General features: G+C 52.5%; 1 protein-coding gene across 1 annotated transcript in view; it reads right to left on the bottom strand.

Moving 5' to 3' along the window:
- Positions 1-25,866, bottom strand: part of SH3RF3 (SH3 domain containing ring finger 3) — a 204,079-nt gene that overhangs the window by 69,980 nt on the left and 108,233 nt on the right. The window contains exons 6-7 of the mRNA XM_047782790.1: positions 18,726-18,821; positions 498-851 (exon numbers count right to left, since the gene is read on the bottom strand). Coding sequence (XP_047638746.1) covers positions 498-851; positions 18,726-18,821 — 450 coding nt within the window. The remainder of the gene's footprint in view (positions 1-497; positions 852-18,725; positions 18,822-25,866) is intronic.

The following is a 25,866-nucleotide window of genomic DNA, read 5'->3' on the forward strand; positions in this document are numbered from 1 at the left end:
ACGAAACAACACAGTCTGCAACCGATGTGAGGGATGCCCGGCAGGCGCAGGACGGTGGGGGGTGGAGGTAAGTGCAAGAGGAAAGTGAGGCCCCCCACCTTGGCTTCACTGGTGACAGAGCCAGGGCCACATCCCATAAGACAGGCCCTGAAAACATGCCATCGCTTCTGGCTCTGAGCTCCAGACCTCTCTCCATTGACAGGGACAGTGTCAGCAGGTTACCAAGATGCTGAGGACACAGGAGCACTAAACCCAGACTCTCTCCACACCTCAGAGGGGCTGAACACCCTTGAGGAGCACCTCACATCTAATTGGGCTGTCTAAACACTGCTGGAGACCAAGACACACCTCCCACCAGGGCTTGGGGGGCTCTGAGGCCAGGACCCCAAAAGGTGCCACTGCCTGGCCTCCCTCTCTCCTGCCCAGGGGACCAGGGCACAGGAGCCAGGTGGACCTGAGGAGGGAGCCCCCGGCCCCAGACCCACGCCCGCAGTTACCTGGGTGGGAGCGCTGCAGGACAGGTGCGCCAGGTCTCCAATCCTGGCCGCGGCCCGGGGGTCACTGGAGCTGATCAGCACGGGGGCGCTGATCTCCATGGAACGCCTGTGGCCAGCAGCCTGCGTGGACCTGTGTGTCACGCTGAGCGCCGTGAAGGAGTGCCGTTTCTTGGTGTTCTTCTTGCTGTCCACACGCCGCTGGAGGGCGCTGGCTGCCCCCGGACTGCCTGAAGTAGGACCCGGGGCCAAGCCAGTTGCCGTGCCAGGGTCAGAGGGCAAGGAAGCAAGGCAGCCAGATGCTGCAACCGGGCCAGGCTTGTCCATCTCCATCAGCTGCTTGGCAGCATCGTTGAGCTAAGGGGAGGGGGAGGCATCAGGGAACAGGCTGCACCCCCACAGCCAGCCCTCAGAGCTGCCTGTGATTTCCAGCTGGCTTTCCTCCCGCCAGCACGTCCAGCATGAATGGGGCCATGAAATTTCACCAGAGGCTGGGGTGGCAGCTGGGCATTTTATTAAAAAGCTGTGTTTTCCAGGGGCTGTCACCCCACATGCCCAGGATCACCCCATCTGCCAGTGCCACCCCCATCTGCCCAGTGTCACCCCATCTGCCCAGGGTCACCCCATCTTCCCAGTGACACCCCCATCTTCCCAGGGCTACTCCTATCTGCCCAGTGTCACCTCAATCTTTTCCCAGGTGCCCAGAGAGGCAGCAGAACCCCACATGCTCCCCACTTTGGGCACACAGGATGCAGCTTCCCAGGCACGTGACCACCCAGGCTGAATGGAATTGGCTGGGGAGGTCCAGGGAGGGGGCAGAACACAGGCCCTCCTGGAGCAGGACACACCTGCAGACCAGGGAGGACAGTGGGGCCCAAGGGAAGCACGAGCAGAGACCAACTCACAGAGCTGAGAGCTAGCATGAGGTACCATCCGGGCACCAGTTTGGAGAGGGATCTGAAGCCTTTGTGGGGGGCTGGGGATGGGCTGAGCTCAGCCTGGAAGGACACACGGCTCTGATGGTAGATGGAGAGGAAGTGTGTGGGTCAAGAGACCCTCAAGAGTTCAAGGTCCTTGCAGGCACATGAAGGCCATGTGGCTCCAGCCGTGGATCTGCAGGTCACCTCGGGCAAGCGCCACGCCAGGTGCTCACCTGAGCCAGGGAGCAGGGAGGGCCTCGGCCACATGTGGTGGAGCCTGACAGCAGGCCAGGCAGGAGGTCCCCTCACCCTCGAGGTTCTCACTGGCACACCGATGGGGTTTGCAGCCGGCAGCATCTCAATGGATTAAAGCCAGACAAAAAAAAAAGTGCTGGTGGATTTGGGTGGTGGGAGGAGGGATATTCCCTGTCCCTAGGACGAGCAGGTCAAGGCACTGGGTGGCCAGCTACCTTCAGTCGGCCCAGGCACAAGGCTGTCAGCATTTCCATTACAAACACCTGTCCTTCACAGGGTGGTTTTGAAAAACTCACTCCCAGCCCCAAGACGTGTGATCTAAATCCAGGATTATTCTCTGCTTTGAAATGCTGCCTCCAGCCAGGCTCAGCTGTTGGCTCTATTTTAAGTCTTTACTCATCTGCTCCCTCAGCAATGCTGCTTGGAGGACAGATGGGTGCTGTCTCCCCCCCTCCCCCCGCAGCCTTCACAGGGCCCTGTGACCCCGAGGGCCAGCCCCCTGCACCCGTGTTCTGTGCCTGCCTGCAGGGCCAACTAACTGCAAAGCAGAAGCAGGAAGCACCAAGCACAGTGCCTTTGCTCATCAGCACTTAAACTACCTGCCACAAGCCTCCCTGCGGAAGGTTTCTGAACAGAAGCAGTGGTACCGACAGTGCCATCAGGCTCAAACAACTCTGTTCTCCCCCAAAGCAGCAGCCCTGGGACCTCTTGCTCAGTCCCCTGGGACCCTGCCCATGCCCAGAGCACATGAGCCACAGGCAGGAGCAGGCTCAGCCTTGCCCTCGGCCACACCAGCCACTCACTCCCCACACTCGGCGCCCCACCAGCACATCTGTCCAGGGCTGCAGTGTCCAGCCATGATGCCCCATGTAGAGCTAGGGTGCAGGGTGGCCTATGTCACTCTGCAGGTGCTGAAATAGTGGACAGGCAGACTTCCACTAAGGACAGGAGGTCTCCACAAACTGCAGGAAAAGGAGGAACCACTGCTTCCCGGGGGTGAAGTCCCAGCATTTCATCCCACACCCCTGCTGTGGGCAAGGGGACCAGAGGAGGACCACCTCCGTTGGAGAAACAGTTTGGGGACCTGAGGAGGACCCTCTGAGGGAGAAACACTTTGGTTTCATCCTGTTTACTGAGTCTTCACGTCCATGACAAGCAGCATCTTGCTGGAGCTACATATATACAGAATCAACCAGGAACCTTCCACCCAAGACTGGAGATCCTGTCCCGCAGGTTCAGACCAGGGCAGAAAGACTGTGTGCTTTGCAGGAACCTGACTGGGTCTGGGGATCAGGGGGCTGGCCGCTGGAAGGCCCCCCCCCGGTTGCCATGGCATATGGCCCAGGGTCCCAGTACACCCTGGCTGCCAGTACCTCCCGTGACAGCTGCCTCACGTCAGACTCATTAGAAGCAGCCAAGGTTGCCATTTCTTCAAACTCCAAACAGGGTACAGGCCTCTGCACTGCCCCAAAGCCACCAGGTGCCCCCTCCCCCATGAGGTGCTGCAGCTCTGTCCTCCAGGCCTGGGGCCCCAGGGACCAGCCTGAGTTCTGGGGGCCAAGGAGTGGGTGAGCAAGTGTTGGAGGCTTCCCCGCTCCCCTACAAACGTATGCTGAAATGTCCCGTGAGAAATGTCCCTTGAGCCATGGGGGTCAGGAAGCCGGGGAGTGCCTCCTGGGACCTGCCTTAGATGCCCCTCACCCCACGACGCTCACAGGACTGAAAGGGCTCTGGCTCCACCCACCTGTGGGGTCAGTGTGCCAGTTTCTCCAGGAGATGGCCACGAAATAGAGCTTTGACCAGCCACCACACCCAGGACTCTGATGCTGACAGGAAAAGAAGATGTGCTGACCACACACGCAAAGGGGAGAAGGCAGCAGCTCCAGCCTGTGACAGCCTCATGGAGCCCATTCATGTGTCAGGACAGACATGCATCGTGGGAAAGAGCACCACCCTCCGGCCCTGCCCAGGGGCATAATGCCTCACCAGGGACTGTTCCTCGGCTTAGTGGCCCACCTCCCTGGACACTGTCCCACCAACTTCAAAAGTTCAGATGTGGTTTTCCTCCACAGTCACACCTTCCTGCAACCAGGCAAACACCTAGAATAACTTGGGCACTGAGGAGTACTTCCCTGGGTGAAACAGCCCCGCAGACCAGACTTTTAAATGAGAGAAAGCTGCACCTGAATCCAGGTAAATGGAGAAGGCCTGTCACCTGCAGGCTCCCGGGCCTGGGCTCCCAGGTCACTCAGATCACTGGTTCTGTTGAGAGGACGCCAGACTAAATGCATGTGGGTAGAATCTTTCAAAAGGAGTAAGACTGGAAAGTCAGACAGAGGTGATGACCTCAGGAGTGACGGATGTGAGGGGAGAGCAAGTTGTGGGGCATGCCCAGCAGCTCTCAAGAGATGTAACAGGGGCAGGCGTGCCCACCGACCCTCCGCCCTGCCTTACCTGCCCACAGAGCTGTCAGCTCATGACCATGGCCCCTGGGGAAAGTGACCTCCCTTCCAGGGACCCAGGAGCCGGAGGCCACAGAGGATCCCCTTAGCAACATAGGTCTCTGAGCCCTGGCCCCGTTCTGGGCGCAGAAGCAGCTCAGAGCAAGGTCAACCCAGTGTGTGCTGAGCACCCTGGGAGCGGTTAAAGCTGCAGAGTCTGGGCCGCACGTCTGCATTTCCACAGAGGGAGAAGGCCACCCTGGCCCTGCACCCCCGCTGCCCTCCCAGCATCCACAGGGCCCTGAGGCAGCTCTGCCAGCCTTTCCTTTCATCCACCCTTCACTTGGGGGCTAAGGCCAGCACAGGTCACCACACTGGCAGGTGGCTTTTATTTCTCAGGGCTTCACAAACTCAGCGGCTGGTGAGAAATGGCTTTTATCTGCCCAAAGCTCCTGTGAGAGACACAGCAGGAGCCCCGCTTCGCTAAGAGGAGCAGTCGGGCAGCTGACAGGGCTCTGATCAGCGTTTCCTGGGTGTCAAACACTCTGCTCCCCACCAACCAAACCATCAGAAGGGCAGTGGGAATGGAGCCCCAGCTCCTCTTCCACCTCCCAAAGGCTGTGTCTGGTGCCCTGAGGAATAAGGCTCGCAGCTGGCCAAGCTGGTCAAACACAGTGGCCTGGAGACGGGCACCAGTCTAGCACAGGGTAGGAGAACCACCTTCCCTCAAGGGCGCCGTGACCCTTACACAACCACTGCTCACACCTATCCCTTCTCACTGCCCAGCCCTCACTAACTTCATGCACAGTGGGAGAACAAGTATCCAGCCTTGCTACAGCTTCAGGACAAAAACCTATTCAGTGAAGTTTATCCATGTTTTTGGCAGCTGGAGAGGCTTGGGTTCATTTTGCAGATTCACATGTGAGACTTTAAAAAAGCACTTTTTGGGGGGGCATGAAATTTAGGTCAGGCAAATTCACGCTGGGAGAACCAGCTACCATTACCAAGGCGCAAGTTTCTGTTCTCCTTTTGTTTCAAACAAGTGCTGGTGATCTCGAGGGCCTGCGAATGACCCTGAGAAAGACCCTGACTTCTATAGGTAGGGACGCGGGGCTCTCCCACTCATCCAAGCCTGGGTCCTGCACCTGCCGTGACCTCAGGAGGCCTCTGCCCTAGAGGCGTTTCCAGAGGCCCTGCAGGTGTGCTGTGGAACCCAGGGGAAGACCACCCTGGCTGCTGGGAGCCCCCTGCAGCCCCGGGCCACAGGCCCCTCATGTGTTCCCTACCGCCCGGGCCACAGACCCCTCACATGTTCCGTCTCCAAGTGCCTGAGGTGACAGGTGATAAGTAAGCCCTGGCTGTGCTGCCGAAGCGGGTGGGCGACCAGAGGCAGCTCTTCAGTAACAGAGATTTCAAACAAGAAGCACCAGCTGCCAGGATCCACATGGGCACAGGGACACCTGAGCTACCCATGACTGCCTGGTCTGGTAGGAAAAGCCTGATTATGGGCCAAAGACCACCTCTGTCAGCTGCCAGGCGCGTCCCACGAAGCTGGGCTTGTCCACCAGCCTGTGGGCCCCCAGCCACCCTGCAGGAGGCCGGCCCATCCCAGCTCGAGGCGCCCTCTCCTCCCTGGGTGTTCATGCCATTTACAGGATCAAGCCACCCTCGGGTGCTGAGCCCCGAGTTCTGGGCGAAGTTCCTGCCCTGCCCAGTGACCCATGTTCATTTCAGCAACAAGGTGCACAGGAAAGAAATTTCCAGAGAGAATCTGACATGCATAAAGAGAACAGAAAACTCTGCTGTGGGAGTTCCCTTCGTGGCACGGTGGTTGACAGATCTGACTGGGAATCATGGGGTTGCGGGTTCAGTCCCTGGCCTTGCTCAGTGGGTTAAGGATCTGGTGTTGCTGTGGCTCTGGTGTAGGCCTGTGGCTACAGCTAGACCCCTGGCCTGGGAGCCTCCGTGTGCCACGGGAGCGGCCCTGGAGAGGGCAAAAAGACCAAAAAAAAAAAAAAAAAGAAAGAAAAAGAAAACTCTGCTGCTTGCAGAGAACGCGTGCAAGCTGGATGAGGCCCATGGGCAGTGGGTGTCCTAGAGCAAAGAGCCCTTTGCTGGAAGCCTCAAGGCTCTAGGAGGACCTGTGATGAGCCTGCCTGCAGATAAACTTACAAGGAGACAAAGGTTCCCAGGTGACCACAGACCTCACCATCTATAGGAACCAGGTGAGGCTCCTGGGGACGTGTGCTTGCAGGACACGTCTGACCATTTTTAACCGGGGGCCAAGATGACCAGTCCCATAGGGTCCTTCTACCTTTAGAAGGCCTCGCTGAGGAAGGCAGGGCCTGCTGACCTGGGGAGGGATGGGAGGCAGGGGGCTGAAGAGGCTCTGGGGGAAACGAGGGGACTGCCAGGGGGCCAGCAGGGCCCAGGCTGTCCTCTGAGTGGGTGGGGGGTGTGGAGCTCCAGCAGCAGGACCCCAACTTCTGTGATGGGGACACTGCGATAATGCTGTTGGAAAATTCTCACAATTCAATGAAAAAAGCAACAAAGAAATACCGATGCAGCACAATCCCAAATTTGTTCATAATGTATACAAGTTTACACATGGAAAAGAATGAAGGAAACAGCAGTACAGTCACATTTCCGCTCATTCTTTTCCTATATGTAAATTACACTTACTGGTAGGATTACGGGTGACTTTGGTTTTCTTCTTCACACTTTTCTGAATTTCCCTATTTGAACAAAAGCCAGGTGTTAACAAAACAAGCAGATTAGGCTGGGGGATCATCCGACCCATGGGAGTTCCCGGGTCAGGGCAGTGACACACTATTCCATTCTGTACAAAGCTTGAGGTGCCATAAAAGACACCATCGTTTCCCAGTTTAGATGCAGCAGGTTGGGAGCTGACATTTCAGGGAAGGTCTGGCAAAGGCTTCCTCCCACTGGTGACCATTAGGGGCCCAAGAGCCAGAATGGGAGGGAGACTGAAACATGGGGTTGGGGCTGGGGCAGGGCTGGTGACCCCATCCCATACCCAAGTCCAGGTCCTGGACCCTGCGGGGCTGTGCGGGAGGTGCCCACCTGAATCCCTGCTGCCATGACAGCCCCTACCTCAGGGAGGAGTGGAGCCAGTCCTGGAATAGCTCCCTGGCCCGTTCTCGAATCCCTCCACTCAGGTATGTGACAGGGGAGGCCTAACTTTATGAACAGACACTGCCCCTGTCCTGCTCCTGCCTCGCTGCTGCCCCGCCTCCTCACTGGTTCCACGGACGTCCTGGAGCAAACTGCAGAGGCCACCTGGCTTCCCCTGTGATTGCTCAGGGAGCGTCCCTAACAGGGACACCAACGTGGGTCTGTCTTCTTGAGCAGGGGGAGCTCAGGCCTGGGGGTTCCCTCTCCATGCTCCCACCTCTGGGGCAAGGCAGCAATTCTAGGCAAGGGTGCCGACCCACTGCGGTCCCTGGTCTATGCTTGAGGGCAAGGAACTAGCAAGTTTCACTGCCTCCAGATCTGACCTATGTTTCTCCAAAGAGATTTGCTGATAATAAAGATAACACTTAAATTTCCACCTCTTAGACTCATCTTTTTATCAGCTGGATCTGAGACTATGAAGACTTCTTTGACTAAAACCTCAACAGCCCTGAAATTTCTCCCTAGTGCTTACATACTTGTTCATATATGACTGTGGTGTATATCTAGCAATAAGAAGTACTAAGAGAGCAGACTGCAAATGTGCATTTAGCCCCTTTGAAATGCAAAGGCTTAAGAAGCATGAATTAACCCCAGGGCTCCCTGGTCGTGCACAGGGCCTCAGCCATTGGGTCCAATGCTGGAGGCAGACCCAGGTTTTGGATGAGAACCTGGTTCCCCTGCCTGATGACCTCAGGTGACCACAGGTGACTCTCTGAGAGCCCAGGCTGGCCGCTCCTGCCTGACCCACAGTGACAGGCTTGGCCTCTGCCTCCAGCAGGACCTAAAAACCTGATTATTCCAGAGCAGGCCTCACCCTGCAGGGTTTCTGGCTCTTCATTCTCCCAGCATCTGTGTTCCTTCACTCAGGGTAAAGTGAGAAACTACTTTAAATTCTTTTTCAAAGGGTCCAGGCTTTTTTTGCTCATCTGTAAGACAGTCTCAAAAACAGCAGTCTCACAGTAAAGTATGACTTTGCACAGAGATGCACTCTACTCAGGGCCCCGTGCTGTTCCAGGGCATAAGGAGCTGTTCCTTGAAGTGATGCTTTCTCAGATGCAGCCCCCAGGGTGCCAGGACTGTCCTAGCTCTGCACCAAGGCCCGAGGTGGGCAAGGTCAGTGCCCCCATGGTACAGACCAGAGACTGTGGCACTGGGAGGGCCTGAGGCAGAGGGGCCTGGCCTGTCAAGGGGACAGAGGAAGGCTGGTGTAGCTGGGGCAGTGGGCTGGGGTGGCATTGAGGATGCCACGGGCCCGCGTGCTGCAGCAATGAGACTGGATTTATTCTGAGAGCAACTGGCCTCCCTGGAGCTGGAGGCAGGAATGAAGCCTGTGTCACCTCTGGTGTCACTGTATGACGATGGACCCCAGGGAGGTGGGGCCTTGTGACAGACAACAGGGCTGCCCGGAGGCGCCCAAGACCCATCACAGCTTGAAGATTTTTAGTTTAGAAGGTTCTCCCTACATTCATTTGACAACATCAACTCCCAGGTAAAGGTAGGGTTAGAAATGAAGGACATGGTCAGGGGCGCCGTGGACAGAGGGACAAAGCTGTGCCCTGAGCAGGGAGGGATCAGGAAGGGAGTCGGACCCAAACCCAGATTCACTCACTTCTGCTGTGTGGCGCAAGCTCTGAGGTCCTGAGAGCAACCAGGCCAGCCTCCTGGAGGCTCTGACCTCACCCACCCCCACACAGCCCGCCGGGGGCCCAGCTCTACTGCCCCCAGCACGGCTGGCTCCTGGCCCCTTACCTCCCACCCCCAAGCCACTTCTCCACAGGCCCTCTGCACCCTCTGTCTCTGCAGCTCAGTCTTCTCCACAGAGGACACACCACTCTCCAGCTGGCACCTTCCCTCCACCCTACCTCCTCCAACGCCCCCACTCTCCTCAGGGCCTGGCACACAGTGGGCACTCAGTAAATGAGTGAACAAAGGATGAATGACTGGAGGGTGCATGGTCGCCCCCTGGCCTGCAAGGCTCAGATACACCCATGGACCGGGAAGCATGGGAACAGCTGCCCAGGGAGATCAGCCCCTTCTGAGGCACCATGACCCTCTCCAGCTGCAAATCAGATAGCCTATTCCTTCTGCACTGAACACAGGCCCTGAATCTCAGCCAAGACGCACTCCGTTGTCACCTTACATGCCCCAGAGCCAAAGCTCTCCATGGCTGAGTGTGCTTCCATCTTAACCCAGGCCCACCTGAAGGGGAGGCAGCCTTGGAAGCAGGTCTCTGCCTGGTGAGCGGCCCCCACATTGATGGCCGAGGCCCACTCTTGGGGCCGAGTGGAATCTGCCAAACGAGCCTCTTCCCTGACTTACTTCTCAGACACAGGTCCACTAGACCCACCGCAGCAGGCTTAGGCTGGACCTGAGCTTTGCAGCGACTCTGACACTAATGCATCCATGTCACCAGCCTGGATGACTGGGTAGGGAAGGTAGGAATGTGGACACCCAAGACGGAAGCTGTGCTCCATGGGGAGCACAGCCTATGGGGAGGAAGCAGTATCCCTGAGCAGGACCACGGACAGTCTGAAGATGCTGAATCCCTGAGCAGGACCAGGGGCAGGTCTGAGGAAACAGCATTCCTGAGCAGGACAACAGTGAGTGAACGGCAGGTGGGGACAGAAACATTCTGAGGCATGAAGAGCACAGTGGCGGGAGCTCAGGTTGGGTGAAGAATATTCCCGTCCTCCACATACTTGATGTGCAGGCCTATTATTGCTCCCAAAAGCAACACGTGAGGGGAAGGAAGGAAAGTGGCTGGAGACTGAGTAGGAAAGGTCAGAGAGACCCAGCCAGCTGCTGTTCCCACTGCTGGGCAAGCCAAGGCCACAGGAGAGGCCAGGACTCAGCAGGCAGGCAGGCTGATCCTCCCTTATGGCCCCAGGGGGAGACACTCACTCCCTGCTTGTCTTAGACATGGAGACTCATATTGGCCACCTCTGCTTTCTCTGGGCCGACCTGTAGGCTGTGGGTGGGGCTCCCACACAGAGGCTCTGGGGGGGTGGGGCAGGGGGCCAGCAGGCAGGGACAATTCCTGGGGACTCCGGTTTCACAAGGACTTTCCAAGTCCCACCCGGCACTTTCAAGAACGTGCTGAACGTGTATCAGCTAAGACTTTAGAAACGGCCACTGGCTTAATCCTCATACTCTGACGAGTTCTGTGAAATACTGGCCCACAACCTGATAACACCGCACAAATGTACTACTGCCCACTGTGTGCCCAGTACTGTGCCAGGACGAGAGGGAAAAGAAGTCTGTGCTACTGGTCCAGCCTCAAAGCAGCTCCTTCCAGAGTTACAGAGACAGACGCGATGCTGAGGAAATGCTCGGCAATTACAGAATCAGAGACAATATATGCTACCTCGTTGTATTTTGTGTTACAAGATGGTAACTTCACAAATGGTTCAAAAACAGCTAAAGGAGGGAGGGATCAGGGTAAGCTGAGACCTATGCGCCTGCCTGTTTCTGTGGGGGAAAACCCAACGACCACACCCTGGCATCCAGATCACGCCTCAGAGTACAGACGCAGATCCTGGCGAGGCTGTGTGAAGGACACTGAGGTCTTACCCACGACAGGCCCTGCCAGCTCCTCACCTTCCCCTTGGTGACTGGGCGTCCGTCACCTGGGAGGTGAGTGCATTAAGTCTTCATGAGGGCACAGTCCACACCTGGACCCAGAAACGCAGGTGGGACTCATACCCGGGTCAAGGGTGGGGTATCCCTGCCCACAGCTGCCCCCTGAAGTAGAAGCTCATGAAAAACAGGATGTGCAACCACAAAAATAAAACAGAGCTTCAAGCAAAACTGCACTCCCCCCCCCCCAAGGTTCTATGGCAGAAGCCCCTGAACTCCTGCTTCCCTCCTCTGGCTTTGTCGCCTCCCCTCTGATGTGGCAGAATCGGGGTGTCTGGAGGGTTGGGATCTCGGTGAGGAAGCAGATGTCACACCTGCTGAGGAGACATGGAGGAGCTACCAGCTGGTGACACACCTACTGCCTACCTAGAGCACTGCCAACAGGACAGTCTGGACGTGGCTGTAACCTAGCTCCACAGAGAACCATCACCTCACCTCAGATGAAAGCCAACTTTCTACTCTTGGCCTTGAACCAGGGGGGATTCCACACAGAGAGCCACAGCTGACCTACAGCTTTCCTGTTCGGCCAAAAGTACCTCTTGGATCCTCATTTTTTTGTCCTTACTTGTTCCCCCACTCCCGGTTTTACTGAGATACAGTTGACATAAACACTGTATTCGTTTAGGATGTACAACATAAGGGTTTGTCACCCTTACTTCCAGCTTCTCAACCATCACAGGTTAACACAGAGGAGTAACAAGGACCATATCCACCCTCTCACCTGAAATGCTAAACACAGGTTTATGAAACAGTGGGACATGAGTCAGCTCAGGAGTGAAGAACCACACACATCCCAGAATGTGGAGTGAAGAATAGAGCTGCAGAAGTGGGGTGATTAGCCCCACGGTATAGGAGCCCCAGCCCTGCCTAACAAAGCTTCAGAGCAAGACACAAAAGCATCATGCTGCTCCCTGTATAACTTGGTACCTTGAAGAACAAGGTTTGCAAATCTCTGTAGGAACACGAAACACCCAGCACCGGAAAAGCCAAGATTTACAACACAGGCATCTTATTAAAGACACCAAGCATGCAAAGAAGCAGGACAATGTAACCTATAAGTCGACTGCACAGACGTTCACAGAGAAGAGTCAGGCAACAGGAACAGAAGCATCAACAGCCCAGCATCTGCAGAGAAGGCGCTCGGACAGCCACACTACACCCCCATGTCTGCAGCGGGGCCAGCGCGCGGGCCAGACATGCACCCAGGAATTGAGGGAGACACCCTGCAGCTTCTAGAGATGAGCTCCCTGGATACCCAGCCGGCCATTTGCAGCCCAGAAGCCCCATCTGTCTGTCTGTCCATCTGCTGGGTGTGTGCTTCCCACCGCCTGCCCCACCAAGGCCACCTCTCCTCCCACACAGGCAGGGACTGGAGCCCCTGTGTCAATTGAGGCTGCCTGCGGGAAAGAACAGAGGTCTGGTACAAGATGCCCCTGAGAGGTTCTGGGCCAGGCCCACCCGCCAGCCCTGCAATAAGGGAGGCCATGGGACAGGAGAGTCACAGGAACAAGCTGTAGCCACGTGAGTCTACCTCATGCTTCACAGTGAAACATCCAGATGTGGCTGCAAGCTGCTAGTTGTGAACCGGTTCCCGGTGAAGAAGTGTTGCCATCTCATTGGGCCACAAGCCAGGGGCCTGGGGGCCTGCAGGGCTGCCCGTCTCAGTGGCCTCTTTGGAGAGTCCTCCTGTCTGCACATGCAGGAGGACTAACAGCCTGGTGGTCACGCAACAATCCTCGTCTGTGCCCTGCTGGACCCAGGGGCACTGTGCCCGGTTCCTCACTGGGTCCCCTGCAGGCACCACACCTCCATCCCCCTCCATCCATGCTGGCAGAGGGAGAACCCAGTGCAGACACATGGCTCAGCTGGAGGAAGGCAGCCTGCAGGCCCAGAGCTGCGCCACCCAGTCCATGTCTGCCAAGCGGACAGGGGCAGGGGCTTCTGGGAAGCAGGGAGTCAGACCCTGCTCCCCTCTCCCACCACCCAGGCCCTCCCTGATACACTAGGTTTCTCTTCCAGGCATGGAGCCCTCAACTGGGAAGACACCTTCAGGGAGTGGGGAGGGTCTGCAGAGACCCTGAGGCTGAGGGGGCTCCGGGTGGCTCCTGAGCCTGGGTATGGATCTCCCGTTAGTTGCTGCAGACCATCCCCAGCCTCCTCCCTGGAACCACTCTGCCTGGCCCAGGGCTCGAGCTGAAAAACCAAGACAAAGGCAAGGTAATAAGCAGAGAACTGGGGGTGAACCCAGGGCACGAGGGCAGCTGGCACCTCTGAGACGGAACGGCCCAGACCAAGGAACAACGGCAGGGCCATCTGCTCCCAGGGAGGCCGAGAGCAGAATAATGCCCTCTCTTCATAAAATCAAGTGACAAAGAGACAACAGTGTACAGGAGCAAGAGTGCAACGCTGCAACCAGCCGAGGCTTGGGTGACAGCCACTGTAATTATCGCACTGCTGCTCAGACAGGAAGCAGCTACTGTTAATCACCACACCATTTCGGGTAGAACATCTATTTGGCTAAATCAAGATCTGCTTGGCCTCCATTGCTTCCCAGGATCTGTAAAGGTCACCACCTTGGCAGTCTGCTTGCACACCCCACAGGGTGCGGTCAACACCAAAGCTGAGGCCCGTGGTACTCACCAACAGAGGCCTGAATTGGGTTCCCCAAGGTCAGAACTCTCTGGATGCCCAGAGGTGAGGTTGCCCCACTTTCTGGAGCTCACCTATCCTCCCTCTGTCACCCACAGGTGCCCATGTGGCTCCCAGTTTGGGACACAGACTCTCAGCAGATACCATCCAGATGCATCCAGCTCTGCAGAGGGCTAGGTGTGGGCTGGCTTGGATGGATCTGGGTGGCAGTTGGAGGGAGGCACCCCCTAACTTCCTTCCAGCCCCTCACACCTAGTGGTCCTGGGCCTCTCTCATCGTGACCCCTAGCTCTGGCCCATCTGCCTCTTCGCAAGCTACACTCACCTATCTCCTGTCACCTATCATGGTTCCTGCTCTGTGGCCTTGCTTGAGCTCTGGGGCCAAGCAGACATGTCATGATTCCCACACCTGGGTCCCCGATCAAGCTCAGTGGGAGCTGAAGGAAACCTTGCCTGCTGAGGCATCAAACTAGGTCTCCTCAAGGGGGTGTGGAGGGAGAGGGTGGGGGGGCTCCAGGCACAGTGAGGTCAGGAAGCAGGACAAAGGGGTTCCCATCCCCCTTAAAGTGTCCTGGGACAGAGGAAGCTGCAGCCCAGTGACCACAGGGGTGGGGTCTCAGGGGGAGGAGATGTGGGGGCAGAGCCCAAGGGAGGCCCAGGGGGCGGGGGTGGCCAAAGTCTGATGCTGGGATCCAGGCAACCGCATCTCCCTCCACGTCCAGGCAGCCGGCCTAGGCTCGTCCTTTTTCCAGTTAACTTGTCTGGCACCTCTTCTGCCTCAGTCTGCCCCCCAAAATCTCCAAAGCATCTGACTCTGCACGATCCCTGCCTTCTACTGAATCCAAAAACTGGCCCCAGCTGTTGGGCTGCATCAAGCACTTGAACAAGTACCAAGCATGGGGGGCACCAGGAACGAACACAGGATCAGGGTCAGTGGGAGCCAGGAAAGAGGCTGGAAACAGCCAGGAGCAGGGCTCAGGATGGCTTCGTGGAGGCAGGGGACTGAGTTTCCAAAGGTGAGCAAGGGTGCAGGCTCCTGGCACCAAGGCCACAAGCTCAGAAAAGGAGCGGTAAACCCCGGGGAGCCTGGCATCTGCGCTCAGGGAGAGGGACACAGGGGCTGGGACGCAGGCAGGAAGGTGACATATCCCATCACACCCTGTAGGCAGTGGAGCCCCAGCTGGGGGGTGGGAAGGGGCGGGTGTGAGAGAAACAGCTTCAGTTACAGTGAGGACAACAGACCAGCGGGGGAGGGGGCAGCAGGTGCAGGGCAAGAATGGGGACATGCACCCACCCCTGTGGTTGTTCCGTCTATGTGCCAAAGACCCCGAATCTCCATCCTGCCTCTGTCTTCCAACCTGGCCAATGTGCACTCAGACATTCATCAGGCAGCCCCCGCACAGTTTCTCGGGTGTTCGGGGGAGGCCAAAACCCCCTGTGGCTGACAGGTGTTGTGAAACTTCGGTGTGAAGCTTTGGCACCAGATCCCAAACCCTCAAAAACCAGAGCCCAGAAGGGAAGTCCAGTCACATGTGGGTTTGGCCTCTGAGGCTAAGAGTGACCCAGCCTGCTCCCCTCCATCCTGAGCGACACCTGACTGGTGGGCAGGGGACTGTGAGCTGTGCTGTTGGTCCCACTGTAGAGGTGCTGCTGGATGTGCCCACCCCTGAGCAGTAGGGACGAGGAGAGGAAGCAGGTTCCTGGATGGAGAGGCTGGGAAGGCAGTGGGAGAGTCTGGGTTGGGGGAGGTGCCTGCCCCCAGGACCAGCACCCCAAGCTCTGCTGTGGATGCAGCCAGTAGTTGAGGAGAACGTGGTGAGAGGAGGATTTCCACAGTGAGCCAGACATATGGACACTTCTGGAGACAGGATGCCCGCTCAGAAAACAGCAGGAGCCAGGCCAGCTCTGAGTTTAACCCATGTGTGCCCGGGTGCCTGCCAGGCGAGCCCTGTAGAAGAGCCCCCTGGGGTGGGAGAGGATGAAGCGTCTCTAGTCCACTCCCAAAAGGTCCTCCTTGGTCAGGCATCACAGCCGGCCAGCACCGCAGGGCCCAAGCAGTCTCATGCCCCACGCCTGCCCCTCAAACCACAGCTGCAGAGCCGGAGGACGGAGAACGGCTCCTAAAAAGCAGCCCTGCGAGGAGCATAACCAAGACTGAGCTATGTCTTCAGGGTAAACCCCACCCTGAACCGTGCTCTGATGACAGGCCCAGCTCCCTCCTGGAGGGAAGACAGTCTGAGCTTTGCAGCCCACATGGAACACCCCAGAGGCCGGGCGAGGGCGAGTCAATTCCACTTCAAAATGCAATGGGACACACCCGGTGAGCGGATCTTAGAAAACCCCCTCCAGAGCCTCCTTCTTCAGCAGCTGCTGATGTCCAAGAGTCTGTTCACAACATCTGAGGCTGTGGCTACGGCCAGGAACCCAAGGGCGGTGGTGGGGGGCCAGGTGCTGTGTGGCTGGAGCCCTGCCTGGGAAGGTGCAGGATGGAGCAGCTCAGGTCACCGTTTCTGGGAGAAGCCCAGCCCCAGCCTGGGAGGAGCTATGCGAGGGGGAAGGAGACCATGCTGAGGGCAGAGGGGCAGGTGTGTGGAAAGTAACATAATGTCTTTTCTATCAAAGAAAATCTTGGTTACTCCATTTTGCTCCAGTTTTGGCTGAAACTCCTGTGACACCCTCCCCCTTTTCCCCTCTTCTCCCAGTAACAATTTGTTTCAAATTAGCCAACCGAGAAGAACATGCGCCCTGACCTGGCCAATGGGAAGGGGACAGGTACATCACCTGCATTAGGGAAAAATAGGGAGGGTCTTTTCTTCTTTGTGTGTGCTTTTTGAGTACCCATGCTTTTTGAGTACCTGCACCCTTCTGCGGAAGTAAAAAGCCTCGTCGAGATCTTCCTGTGTTCATGTGTCTCATTTTCCAACATTGACGATCCGAGCCATCTTCCCAACAGGCAGGAGCCCCCATACCCTCCAGGAGTGTCTTGAGGACCCTCTCCAGGGCCCAGGCAACCAGGATCTGGGGGGCGCAGACCTTGGCTCTCAGCAGAGTGTGCCTGAAGCACGAGGGCCTCAGGCAGCCCCGCTGACTGGTTTTCCTGCCCTGGCCCAGGCTCTCCCTGACCATGCCCAAGGTCCTTCCAGGGAAGGGGAGCCCTGGGCCACTTGGCCTTCTGCAGGAGGCACTGTTACTTGCCTGAATTCCATACAAAACATTTTCTTAGCTTCTGCACTTCAAAGAGAACAGCACAGGTGTTAACCAAGCCACCTGGCCCAGCCTCCCTCTTTGGTCAGGGGTGGGGCAAATTCTGCTGCTCCTGAACTTCTAAGAGAGCAGGGAGCAGGCTCACTCTTTTCTCTCTGGCTCCTTCCAAAAGTTTGCCTATGAGATGTATCCACACTTTTGAATGTAGCCTTTTCCTTTTCTCTGCCATGTGTACATCCGGCTCCAGTATCCGTCCCACTGCAATGGCATCTCAGTCTGGGGCATGGCGACAGGCTCCTAGGAATGTCCCTGTGCTGCCTTGAGTGGCCCAGCATGAGTCAGCCTTGGAAGAGGTCCCACTGACCAAAGAGCTCAGACTCTCCACGCCTGGTTTATTGTGTTGAGTTCTTGGGTCTTAAGCGGCAGGATGGAGAAGCCCACCTCCCAGTGTTGAAGAAAATGCACAAATGAGGCTGAAGGTACTGGGGACTGTGGCCCTGGTGGGGTGGGGGGCAGAGAGTGTATGTGCACACAGGTGGGCACGTGTGTCCCGAGTATACCAGAGAGCATGTGTGCACATGGTTAGACATGTGTGTCCCAAGTATACCAGAGAGCAGTGTGTGCACACAGATGGGCACGTGTGTGCCCTCACAAGTGTACCAGAGAGCATGTGCACACATGGATGGACACATGTGTGTTCCCACAAGTGTGCCAGAGAGCATGCATGTGTGTGTGGACACTGGTGGGAGCTCTCAGGATCTGCTGGGCAGCTCACCCAGAGTAAGTGTGACAACCACAGGTGCAAGAGATTCAGGGAAAGAGGAGCAAAGGGCTGGGATGAGGCTGGAAAAACAGCTGAGGCTAAACCATAGAAGGCCCTGGACACCCCCGCCCAGTGAGTGGACTTCACCCTGCAGGGAACGGAAGACACTGGCCCACAGAACTCAGCTGGGGCAAAGCAGGCCAAGTCCCCACACCATGCATAGCCCTGCCCTGAGCTGGGGGACTGCAAATTCTGGGTGGGGACCCTGGGGGCTGGGACTGAGGCTAAGTCTGCTGGTTCATCTGTCAAGCTGGGGTGCGCTTGGTGTTCCCACAGGGGCTGCTGAGAAGCTGGATGAGGACTCCTCAGAGGGTTTGGGGTGCATGCACTGGCTGAAGACTGTTAGGGTGACACAGTGGAGCACAGGTGGAGTGGGTGGTCAGCCTGGGGACTTACACATGCGGATGTATGCTGACAAACAGCGGACATACAGCCCATGGTACCAGGGGTTTAAAGGTCAAAGGTTCTGAACAGGCCCCGCTGGGCCACTGCCTGTAACTCCTCACTGGAAACCTAGGCTTCTTGGTCACACAAAAAAGGCAGGAAACCACAGGCCTCGAATAAGCCCGAAACCTCTCCACTCCAGGGACCTGCAACTGACCAGCTGCCCCCAACCCGGAGTTCCAGGAGCCTCAATGTTCCCTCAGTGTTCACGGAGTCTCAAGGAAAGGCGGTCTCTGGGTATGAGACCTTGTCCCCTGGGGTTTGGGGGACAAAGGCAGCACAACCCGGGAGAGTCTCTGAAAAATGGGGCTGGGCCCAAGACTCCTGAGAAGTAGGGAAGGTCTGTGGGCTCTGCCTCATCGGAGGTGAGATGAGGGGCAGACAGGTGGGCAGACCACACCCAGAGACCAAGGCCATTCTTACACCCTCTGGGTGGAATAAAACCCACAGGCTGTCCCCATTTGACGCTGATGACTGTGGGGTAACCTCTTTTTCCTTAGAGAAGGGGCTCCAAGGTCAGGTTACTCTCAGTCTGGTGAGGCAAACAGCAAAGGGCAAGAGAGGGCCAGGGCAGGGCCTCACCTCCACCTATGGGAGGGGTGGGTCTGGGGGCATGGCCTCAACTCCACCTACAGGAGGGGATGAGTCTGAGGGTGCAGCCTTACCTCCACATATAGGAGGGGGAAGATCCCCACCTTGTCTCCCAGCATTCCCTCTGCCCAGTTGTCATCCACTCTTCTGATGACAGTCAGGACCTCATCCTGGAATCCCCATGTAGGCAAGACAGGGACACACACAGAAAAAGATACAAAAACAGAACCAAGAGACTGGTTAGCATCTCTGAAGCTAAGGAAAGACCCTAAGCGATGGCTTGTTCCAAGATCCAACATGAAAAAGATCCACTTCCCTATCTGCACCCAGGAGCTCTCTGCCTCTCACATTGTGACTTTAGCTGCAAAGATCCTCCAATGGAAGTGTGTGGCAATTCACAGTATAGTTATTATTTAAAAATCTGTGTTCCTAATATTTATGAATAAAATTGTTTTCCATAAAGTCAACTAAGCATAAAACTTTCTAAGTTTCTAAGTTTCTGGCTCCAAGCACAAAATATGACCCAATCCAATAGCATTTATTTACAGTCATGGATGCATGAAGCTCTTAACAACCTTCTTAAATCCCTGTCAGACCAGAGGAGACCCAGGACGGAGGGAGAAGGTGGGCACAGGCAGGAGGAAGGAGGGGCGTCAAGCAGGCAGACAGGTGGCCAGTGAGGGAGCATGGGTCTGGTGCCCCCACAGGTGCCTGGAGCCACAGTGAAGGACAACTAACAATGGGGAGAGAGCATGAGGAGAGGGGTGGCAGGGCAGCAGCGTGAGCTGGGGGCTGGCCAAGCTGTGCCACACAGGAGCCAGTGGACCTGCCCCAGAATGTTGGCCTAACCATCCAACCTGCCCCACACAACAAAATGCCTGTGTTTGTCCCTCAGGGTCTCCCTGGAGACCAGGGCCTACCTGGGGCTGAATGTTCCACCAGCCTGCCCAAGGGCCCACAACACCTTTGTGTGAGGCAGTAATGCGGGGGCGTGGCCTCTCAGGGTCAGAGGGATGTGCGAGGCCAATGGCCTGGCTGACACGAAGCCACTCCCCTGTGAATGGAGCTTGTTGGGGGTGAGGCAGTGGGAGCTGGACGCGCCTCCCAGAGGACATGGGAGGGAGGGATCAGGATGAGTCTGCACGGGGGGTGGGGTGGAAGGTTCCCCATGGGCCCCCCAAATCTCTGGCCTCCTAAGAGTAGAGGGAACCATGCAGGGCCAACTGCACCTCTTGTTCCCCAGGTCCTCACTCCCAGTTCTCCAGCTTAAACAAATGCCAAATAAAAAGGGATGTATGACTTTAGAACATTTCTTTTTCCAGTGGATACAGTCCAGAAAATCGCAACAGACACTGTGAGGCAACAGCAGCCTTTCACACATTACAGAGTGGCTGGTTCTTGGCTGCAGGATGATACCCACTAGGGTTTCCGTATGGTCAGTGCTTGGTCCTTACAGGGCCTAAGCGGCCGACTGGCTTGAGGAGGATGAACAGAGAGGGCACCTTGTTTATCTTACATAAAGTTCACAACCAGGAGAGCCCTGTGCCCATGATCCTCTCTGCCCAGAGTCAGCCATGGGGCAGCCTCTGAGACATCACCAACAGGGCAGAGGGAATGGTAACTGAAAGCTTCCTATAAGCCAGAGTTTCTGCAACAACAAAATGAAAAAGATTTAATTTTATAAAAATAAACACTAAAAAGATGGAGTTCCCATTGTCGCTCAGTGGGTTAAGGACCCAATTAGTATTAGATGTGGGCTCGATCCCTGGCCTCGCTCAGTGGGTTACACACAAGCGGTGGCATAGGTTGCAGATGCAGCTCAGATCCAGTGTTGCCTTGGCTGTGGTGTAGGCCTGCATGTGCAGCTCCAATCCAGTCCCTAGCCCAGGAACTTCCATATGCCGCAGGTGCGGCTGTAAAAAGAAAAAATAAAAATAAAAAGTGAGTTCCCATTGTGGTGCAGCAGAAATGAATCCAACTAGGAACCATGAGGTTGCGGGTTCAATCCCTGGCCTCGCTCAGTGGGTTAAGAATCTGGCATTGCCGTGAGCTGGGGTTTCTGTGGCTCAGATCTGGCATTGCTGTGGCTGTGGCGTAGGCCAGCAGCAACAGCTCTGATTAGACCCCTAGTCTGGGAACCTCCATATGCCACGGGTGCAGCCCTAAAAAGACAAAAGACAAAAAAAAAAGAGAGAAGAAAAAAAATACAAGGTAAATTTTGGTAAAAAAAAAAAATATATATATATATATAGAAACTACCATAACATTCTCTGTTGAGATTGGTCTAGAAATTAGAGCCATAGAAATCAAAGAAAATGGAAGGTATAAATACTGGGGGAAAAAACATATGATTTTTTACATAGAAAAACAGTATCAACTAAAAATTGGAATAAGGAAGAATTTGAGAGGCTGCTAACTGTAAAATAAATACATGAAAATTATTGGTTATCCCATCTACCAGCAATAACCAGCTAGAAAATGTAATTAAAATTGGCTAATTATCAAAAAATTAAGTTAGTTCTCTAATTCACTGTATATGTCAAAACTAATTCTGTAAGTATGAAAGACTTGAATGTTAGGGGAAAAAACCTTTGAATGTCCAGGATGAAAATATGAATAGGTATTTATTGTTGAGTTGGGATTGTCTTAAGAAGTAAATAACCTTTGTTACAGAAAAATTTTTCTGGTTACAGAAAAATTAAATTCTTTATGTTAAAAACTGCAAGAGCAAAACAAAAAAGCAAATATTCTAGAAAAAGACATGCAAGACATACTGGAGACAAGGACTTAAGAGACACAGCAGGAAAAAGACAATACTTTTCCTTACAAGAAAAACAGGCCAGGGGTACAAGTTAGGCAAATCACGAAAAGGAAGAAAAACCAAATGCCACTTTAAATAAGTGTGATATCTGACTGTATTAAAAAAAATTATGATTTGAGATAAGAAAATCCTCATCCCTTCTCTGTTCTTTGTTATTCAGATTAACAGGGATGGACTTGAGCCAGCTCACAGGTGGGCCAGCAGTGAAAGCAACAGGTATTTGAGCATCTCTGGTGGTGTTATAAATTCATGGCAGCAGTTTGGGAAGTTCCATCAAACATGAGAGCCTTCATACCCACTGATCTGTGACTTTCCTAAGGAGATTCATCACAACTGTTCATTTCGGTGTTTGTTCAACTAAAGAACAACTAGAGACAAATGCAGAGCCAAAGAGGATTGGTTAGATAAACTGTAGCATGTCCACCAATACCACCTGCAGCCCATTCCAGCCGCCCTGTCCTACACCTAAGGAGGAGGGGAAACTGGGGATGCAAACAGGTTGGAGGCAGAGCTCCTTAGAAGATGGGGCCCTAAAAACAGGGTCATAGGCTACAGAACACTTCTCCTCCCTCACACCTCCCCCCTCCCCATGTCACCAAAGGCCGATTCAAAGCAGCTCCTTTTACCTAGTACGTCAGGTATGACTATCCAAAAAAAAATTACTAGATGTCCTAAAAGGCAGTGTAGAGTTTGAAGAGACAGAGTAAGCATCAAAACCAAACTCAGATCTGGCAGGAATGTTAAAATTATCAAATGGGGATTTAGGGAGTTCCCATCGTGGCTCAGTGGTAACGAACCCAACTAGTATCCATGAGGATTCCGCCTCGATCCCTGGTCTCACCCAGTGGGTTAAGGATCTGGTGTTGCCATGAGCTGTGGCATAGGTAGCAGATGCGGCTTGGATCCCACGTTGCTTGACTGTGGCATAGGCCAGCAGCTACAGCTCTGATTCAACACCTAGCCTGGGAATTTCCATATGCCATAGGTGTGGCCCTAAAAAAACAAAAAAGTTTAAAATTTTTTTGAAAATTGAAAAAAAAAAAAGGGAAGGGGGACTTAACTATGATTAATACATTAAGGGCTCTAACAAATTAAGTAGACAGAAGATTAGGTATTTCAGAATAGGTAACTAGGAGTTCCTGTTGTGGCTCAGCAGGTTAAGAACCCAACCCAGTGTCCATGATAAAGCAGGTTTGATCTCTGGCTTTGCTCAGTAAGTTAAAGATCTGGTGTTGCTGCAGGCTATGGTGTAGGTCACAGATGCAGCTTGGATCTTGCATTGCTGTGGCTGTGGCATAGGCCTGCAGCTGCAGCTCCGATTCAACCCCTAGCCTAGGAACCTCCATATGTTGCAGGTGCAGCTCTGGGGGAAGAAAAAAAGAATATGTAGGTAATGTAAATGGAGAGATGGTAAGTCCAAGAAAAAACACAAAACAAAAGGAAATGCTAGAGATCAAAACACTGTAGCTAAAATAAATGCCCCTGATAGGCTCAACAGTAGATTTCACATAGCTGAGGAAAGCTTAAGGATGCCTCAGTAGAAACCTCCAAACCTGTAAGGTGAAGAGAACAAAAAACGGAAAAAAAAAAAAAACTTAAATGAAAATACAGAACAAAAAAAATATCCAAAAACAGTGAGATAACTATAAGAGGTAAAATACACACATAATGGGAATATATGAAGGAGAAAAAGGAAAAAAGGAACAAAGAAATATTTGACACAATAATGACTGAGAATCCTATACCCTGCAAAATCATCCTTCAATAGTGAGGGAGAAATAAACTTTTTGAGACAAGAAAAAAAAAGAAGGTAATAAACCTGCCTTGCAAGATATGTTAAAAGAAGTTTTTAAAGAGAAGAAAAGTTATGTAGGTCAAAACCTTGACTCTACATAAAGAAAGAAGACTGGAGGAGGAATAGTGAAGGTAAAATTAAAACTTCCTTATTCTTAATTAATCTAATGAATAATGGTTTCTTCAAAATAATAACAGCAACAATGTATTTGATTATGTATGCCTATGTACACAACTTATATATAAATACATATATATCTTTATACATAAGTTAAATGATTAATATCAGTGACACAATGGACAGGAAGAAGGAATTAGGATTCCTTTGTTGTTATAAGGCACCTGTACTACCTGTGAAACAGTACAGTGTTATTTGAAAGTGGACCTGGATTAGTTGTAAATGTGTATTACAATTTCCAAGGAAACCACTAACAAAATTTTTAAGGTCTAACCGATATGCTAAGACAGGGGAGAAAAATGCAATCATATAAACTGATCAATTAAAACTGTAAAAGGCACCCACCAAATGGTGGCCTGCTCTATATAGCACAGGGCACTCTACCCAATATTCTGTGATCATCTATAAGGGGAAAGAATCTGAAAAAGAATGGATGTATGTACATGTATAACTGAATCACTTTGTTGAACAGCAGAAATTATCACAATATTGTAAATCAACTATATTTTAATAAAACTTTTTAAAAATAAAAAACTGAAAAAGGCAAAAAAAGGGGGAGAAAACAAAAATAGGAAGAAAAATCAAGGACAAGAAATGGAGAAAACAGGAACAAATGTAATAAATATTAATCCAACAATGTCAATAATTACTTTAAATAGCAATAGTCTAAATGGAGAAACTGAAAGACAGATTGTTGGGGGGCATCAACAAACTTTGTATCACCTACAAGAAACCCACTTTAAATACAAAGATACATATAAATTAAGAGTAAAGGGATAAAGAAAAACATGCTCACCCTAATCAAACGAAAGCAAGAGAGCTATATTAATTTCAGATCAAGCAGACTTCAGAGCAAGCAAAGTCATCAGGATAAAGAGGGGCATTATACAATGATAAAGTGTCAATGCTCTAAGAATCCCACATGTATGCACCTACAAATGGAGTGTCAAATACGTGAGGCAAAAACTAACAGAACTACAAGGAGACACAGATGAATCCACTATTATAAATTGGAGACTTCAATGCCCCACTATCAGAAACAGACAGATCCAGCAGGCAGAAAATCAGTAAGGACACAACACCATCAATCAACTTGTTATCACTGACATCTTTGGACCACTTCATCCAGCAATAGCAAAATATACATTCTCCTCAAGCTCACATGAAACATTCACAAAGACAGATCATATTCTGGGCCATAAAACATACCTCAACAATGTTAAATAAAACACACCTCAACAATGTTAAAAGAACAGAAACCATACAATGTCTGTCTCAGACCATGATGAAATTAAAGTAGAAATCAGTATCAGGAAGACAACTGGAAAATTCCCAAATACATAGAAATTAACAGAATTTTAACAGCATTTGCTTCAAAGGAGAACTATCAAGAGAAACTTTTTAAAAATATTTTAAAATAAATGAAAATAAAAGCACAGTTTGTCAAAATTTGTCAGCTGCAGTGAAAGAAGTGCTTAAAGGTAAATTTATAAAACTGAATGCACATATCAGAAAAGAAGATCCAGACTCAATAGCCCAGCTTCCACCTTAGGAAACTAAAAGAGAAGAACAAATTCAATCCAAAGTAAGCAGAAGAAAAGAAATAATAAAAACTAGAGAGGAAATCAATGAAGTTGAAAACATGAAATCAATAGGGAAAAACAATCAAAATGAAGAGCTGGTTATTTCAAAAGATCAGTAAAATCAATTCAGCTTCTAACCCAGATAACCAAGTAACACCAATTACTCACATCAGTAATAAAAGAGGGGTCATTACCATAGACCCCATGAACAGTAAAAGGATAATAAATACTAGGAACAATTCTATACCCACAAACTTAATAAATAAAATGGACCAATTTCTTTTAGGACACAATCTGCCAAAGCTCACACAAGATGAAAGAGGCAATCTGAATAGGCTTGTATTTATTGAAGAACTTGAATCAATAATCAACTTCCAAAACAGAAAGCACCAGACCCAGATGGGTTCACTCGTGAGTTCTACCAAAGACAGAGCAGAGGGACAGACTACTTCCTAACTCATTCTGTGAGACCAGCACTATAATAACACAAACTAGACAAAGACACAGTAGGCAAAGGAAACTACAATGTCTCTCATGAGCATAGCTGTAAAAATCCTCCACAAAAATATTAGCAAGTTGAATCTAACAAGTATAGAAAGAATTGTACACCATGATCAACTGGGATTTATCCCGGTTGCGAGGCTGGTTTAGCATTCAAAAATCAATTACTGTAACACATCGCATCAACAAGCTAAAGCAGAAAAATCACATCCTCACATTATGAGATGCAGAAAAAGAATCTGACAAAATCAAACACTAATTCATGATTTAAAAAAAAAAAACACCTCAGTAAGTCAGAAAAAGAGTAACTTTCCTCAGCTAGAAAAAGAACATTTACA

This window comes from Phacochoerus africanus, chromosome 5, assembly GCF_016906955.1.
Source record: "Phacochoerus africanus isolate WHEZ1 chromosome 5, ROS_Pafr_v1, whole genome shotgun sequence".
NCBI classification, from domain to species: Eukaryota; Metazoa; Chordata; class Mammalia; order Artiodactyla; family Suidae; genus Phacochoerus; species Phacochoerus africanus.